Source organism: Mya arenaria, chromosome 10, assembly GCF_026914265.1.
Source record: "Mya arenaria isolate MELC-2E11 chromosome 10, ASM2691426v1".
Classification (NCBI taxonomy): Eukaryota; Metazoa; Mollusca; class Bivalvia; order Myida; family Myidae; genus Mya; species Mya arenaria.
The window spans coordinates 13,158,969-13,162,757 of record NC_069131.1 but is presented as its reverse complement, the minus strand read 5'-3'; the positions used below and the strand labels follow the sequence as shown (position 1 = coordinate 13,162,757).

The 3,789-nt window shown below is 35.4% G+C and overlaps 1 protein-coding gene across 1 annotated transcript; it reads right to left on the bottom strand.

Annotated features, from left to right (window-relative positions):
- Positions 1 to 887: 887 nt before the first annotated feature.
- Positions 888 to 2,820, bottom strand: LOC128205525 (uncharacterized). Its single transcript, XM_052907253.1, has 2 exons — positions 2,401 to 2,820; positions 888 to 1,622 (listed from the first exon to the last, which is right to left on the bottom strand). Exons 1-2 carry the CDS (start codon positions 2,780 to 2,782, stop codon positions 1,216 to 1,218), a joined length of 789 nt encoding a protein of 262 aa, XP_052763213.1. The 5' UTR covers positions 2,783 to 2,820; the 3' UTR covers positions 888 to 1,215.
- Positions 2,821 to 3,789: the final 969 nt, after the last annotated feature.

The window sequence follows — 3,789 nt, the reverse complement described above, 5'->3', positions numbered from 1 at the left end:
TTTGTAGCCGTGCTCCTGTTTTGGTGAATAAAGTTCTACCAAATCTCCCGACATAGAAAATATGCAACAACTCGCACATGTTAGCACGACTGTTTGCCACCATGTTCTTATCCTAAATGTGACCATTGTGTTATGAACAAATGAAACTCGTGATCATCATCATCATCATCATCATCATCATCATCATCATCATCATTAAAATCAGCAGCAGCAGCAGCAACAACAACAACAACACGGCGGCCAGTATTACTACCTTCACGATCATCATTGCCATGATCATCATAAAGCATATATATAAATTATTAAGAAATACTCAAATGCTACAGAATTGAAATTGTGTAACTATTAGCAGTTGTTGTAGCAATAGTCATTATCCTAGTTGTAAAGCAGTTGTAAATATCAGTATATAAAAACGTATTTAAATAATACACATATGCTGACAAGTGCCGCTGAATCAGTGGTTTCGTATTTTGTTGCATACGGCCCGTTGTCATATTCCACGTTGCAGCACGACCGTGCACTATTTAATGCCGATCGATTAAGTAATTTGGAGATCAGAAAAGATGTAAAAGTCTGTTATAAGAGCTATGATTTCTAAATATTACCATGACATTTGACCTAGAGTTTTACTCCCAAGATATTTTGATATTGAGGTAAAAACAATCATGATATAGGCATTGTCAGTTCAATGTATAGCGATTTCATGAGCTTATCGCGCGTATATTTCAGGAAATATCTGTTTATTTCCTCCAAGCCATTAGGATATGCAATTAAAAGTTTCTACACGAAAGGTACGATCCGATTTCTATGTTTTACACAGAGTTATAAGAACAATGTATGCATATCAATTAGTGTTATATATACAAACCAACAAAATAACTGATACTGGTTTTATCAGGACAGAACGGTTTCAAAACAACGGATTGATGGTCAACAATGCATTACTGATTAAATAAGAAATATTAAAATAATACATAATGTCAACATAGTGCTTTCTTAGTTAAAATACAAAACCATTCTCATTTTAACATACGTGTCCTCCGTTTTATATACTTGACATATCATACAGGCGGTTTACAAAGACATATCTTATAATTGTTAACAACCCGTATATGGTAACAAAAAACAATAACGTAATCATCCTATTTAATTTTTTTAAGATAATTAAATAATCACTGACATACTGGCTTTTCCAAGTATGATGACATAAGAACGTTAGTTGTGAATGAGAGCACCACCAAAACTGGTCCAACGGTAAGGAAGACCCTCATATAGGTGTGAACTAGTGGAACATTGTACCCATACGGTTTCTCCGGCATCAAGCTGAACAAATGCCTGACTACTGGAACAGGTAGAAGTGGCTTTGGCATAATATTCACTTGCAATTAGGACTGAACCTTCCTTCAATATCTGGAGATAAGTATATTTATTTGTAGGCGTACACGTGTGCATGAAGAACAAGTAGAGTCCCCGTACGGGAGCGGTGAACTTGCCCGTGGTGGTGCTGTAGCCGTTGCCCTTGTTGGTCTCCACTGCCGTGTACACTATCACCTCACCTGTGGACAGGCTGCTGGTCTTTGGAGAGCGGGCGTGGAAGTACACCAGTTGAGTAGCGATTTGGTCTGAAAAATGATTTGTTGTACATTGATATACATCAATTATAGTTTGTGTGTGAGTAGGTAGTATTATTGTTAACTTAGCATTATGTTTCGAAACAATAGGAGTGTGAGATTATTTATCAAACGATAGAAGTAAGCGTAGCAGATTAAAGACTTTAGTTTGATAACCCTTATATTGCATTTCATTTTGTAGATATACAAGGACCAGCTCATATTGTAAATAAATGACTCACACTCCATTTCATGTTCAAAACATTTTTTTTCAACTTTGTATTAATTGAGTTAACTTCCTTTTATGGATAGGAACAAATCAGCTAATGCGATGTAATCATTTGAATATAAGTTTACCTATATAATTCAATTTGCAAAAAACGAAACATTGAAGAGAGGAAGGAAACTCGGTCGCTCATATCTGTCCAAATGACAATACGTAAAATAATACTTAGAGTGAGTGGCTAGTATCTTAAAGGGTCCTGCTTAAGTTTCAGAAATATTTTTAAAAGCTTTAAAGTTATTTGTTTGTATGTATCCATAATACTTTAATATAAATAATAAGTAATATGTGCACCTAACAATGTACATTTCGATTTTGTAATAATTTCCTGAAGAGAACAATCTTCACCATTGGGTGCTATTACTCATTGGTCGATGGAATAAGGAAGCGCATAGCAAGCACATTTGTCTAAACTGCATCACAGTCAAATATTGTAAAACAGTGTTTCTTTTATGAAGTCGGCCAATTCATTTCTTAAAATGCGTAAACGCTAAAACCTGAACTTACCTTTTATATCATTGAAGGCGGCAATAGTTTGTTCTAACGTATTGTTAGAATCGGAAACTATCTTCTCCAGTGTGCTGGACTGGTTTCTCTCAACTTCCTCCATAAGCGAAACCAGTTTACGTTCCGCTTGCTCCTGTTGATCCTTTAGGGCATCAACTGTCGCGTGCAAACGTTCGTTTTCCTCCTTGATCAGCATTAGGTCTTGCTCAACAGTTTTGCTTACAGCCTTGTTTTCCTTTAACACTTTCTCAAAAGCGAACTCCATGCGGATCATTCTCTCGAGCACCTTTTCCTCGTAGTCGTATTTGGAGCATGCTGGACACGATGGCTCGGAGGCCACGGTCATGCTGACCAGTAACAACAGCTGAAGTAGTCCAGTCATTCTCTAACGAGCATTCACTGGATGTTACTGTTGACAGGTTAGCTAAATGTTTGCGAATGAGAACAAAATACTAGTAGTTAAATATATTTTAGTGCAGATGTAGGATACTTAATCAATACCGTATTTCCTCACAATATCTTCAAAGTGAAGAGACGACACGAAACGATACAAATGATTATTAGAACTGTGTTTTAATGCAGGCGGTAGTATTTAAATGTTTTTTTGCAGATTCGTGTTTCACGAGGCACTAGAATTCAAAATCTGAAAAAGTCTACGAGAGTCGAATACGACATTCAGGATCAAAACGCAGTACGAATTTCCGTTTTATTTTATACTGGTTTTAGTCATTTAAAAGATATATGATTTAAAAACAAATGTCATTTGAATGACGCACTTTTGTTTTCGGGCGTCATTTTAACATTTCACAATGACGTGACTTCATCATATTGGTATACGACCGTATTACAATGTAGTTGAATAAGGACAACCGTATTTTGCAATATGTATTGCGCGCGGAATTATGATGCGTATTTAATAAAGCACGACACCTTGTAAAATTAATAAGGATTGATTTATTATCTCGTTAACTGGGTCATGAAAACATTTATAACTATACGATTACGTTATATTTAGGCTTTGCATGGATAATTAAAAATCTCTCTCTAATCGTACCTTTTAAAACATGCCATCGTGGTTCTTATTGTATCAGCTAAACAGCTTAGGCAATGTTCGACTATCATATACATACGTTGTTGTTTTTAACATTATGATTGATATTTAATTTTAATTTTGTTTTTTTTAATCAGTTGTTAACCATGTTTGGTTTCGCAAATGTATTGTTGGTTAAAGTAATTAACGACGCAATGTTTTATGTTGATGTTGCCTGTACAATTTTACACCAGGTATAGTCTAACCATTCTCCGATCTTTTAAGCAATATTACGGTAGTTTCAATATGCTGGGGTATTTTACCAGAAACTGTATAAGTATTCCCCACCCAAGATGAAA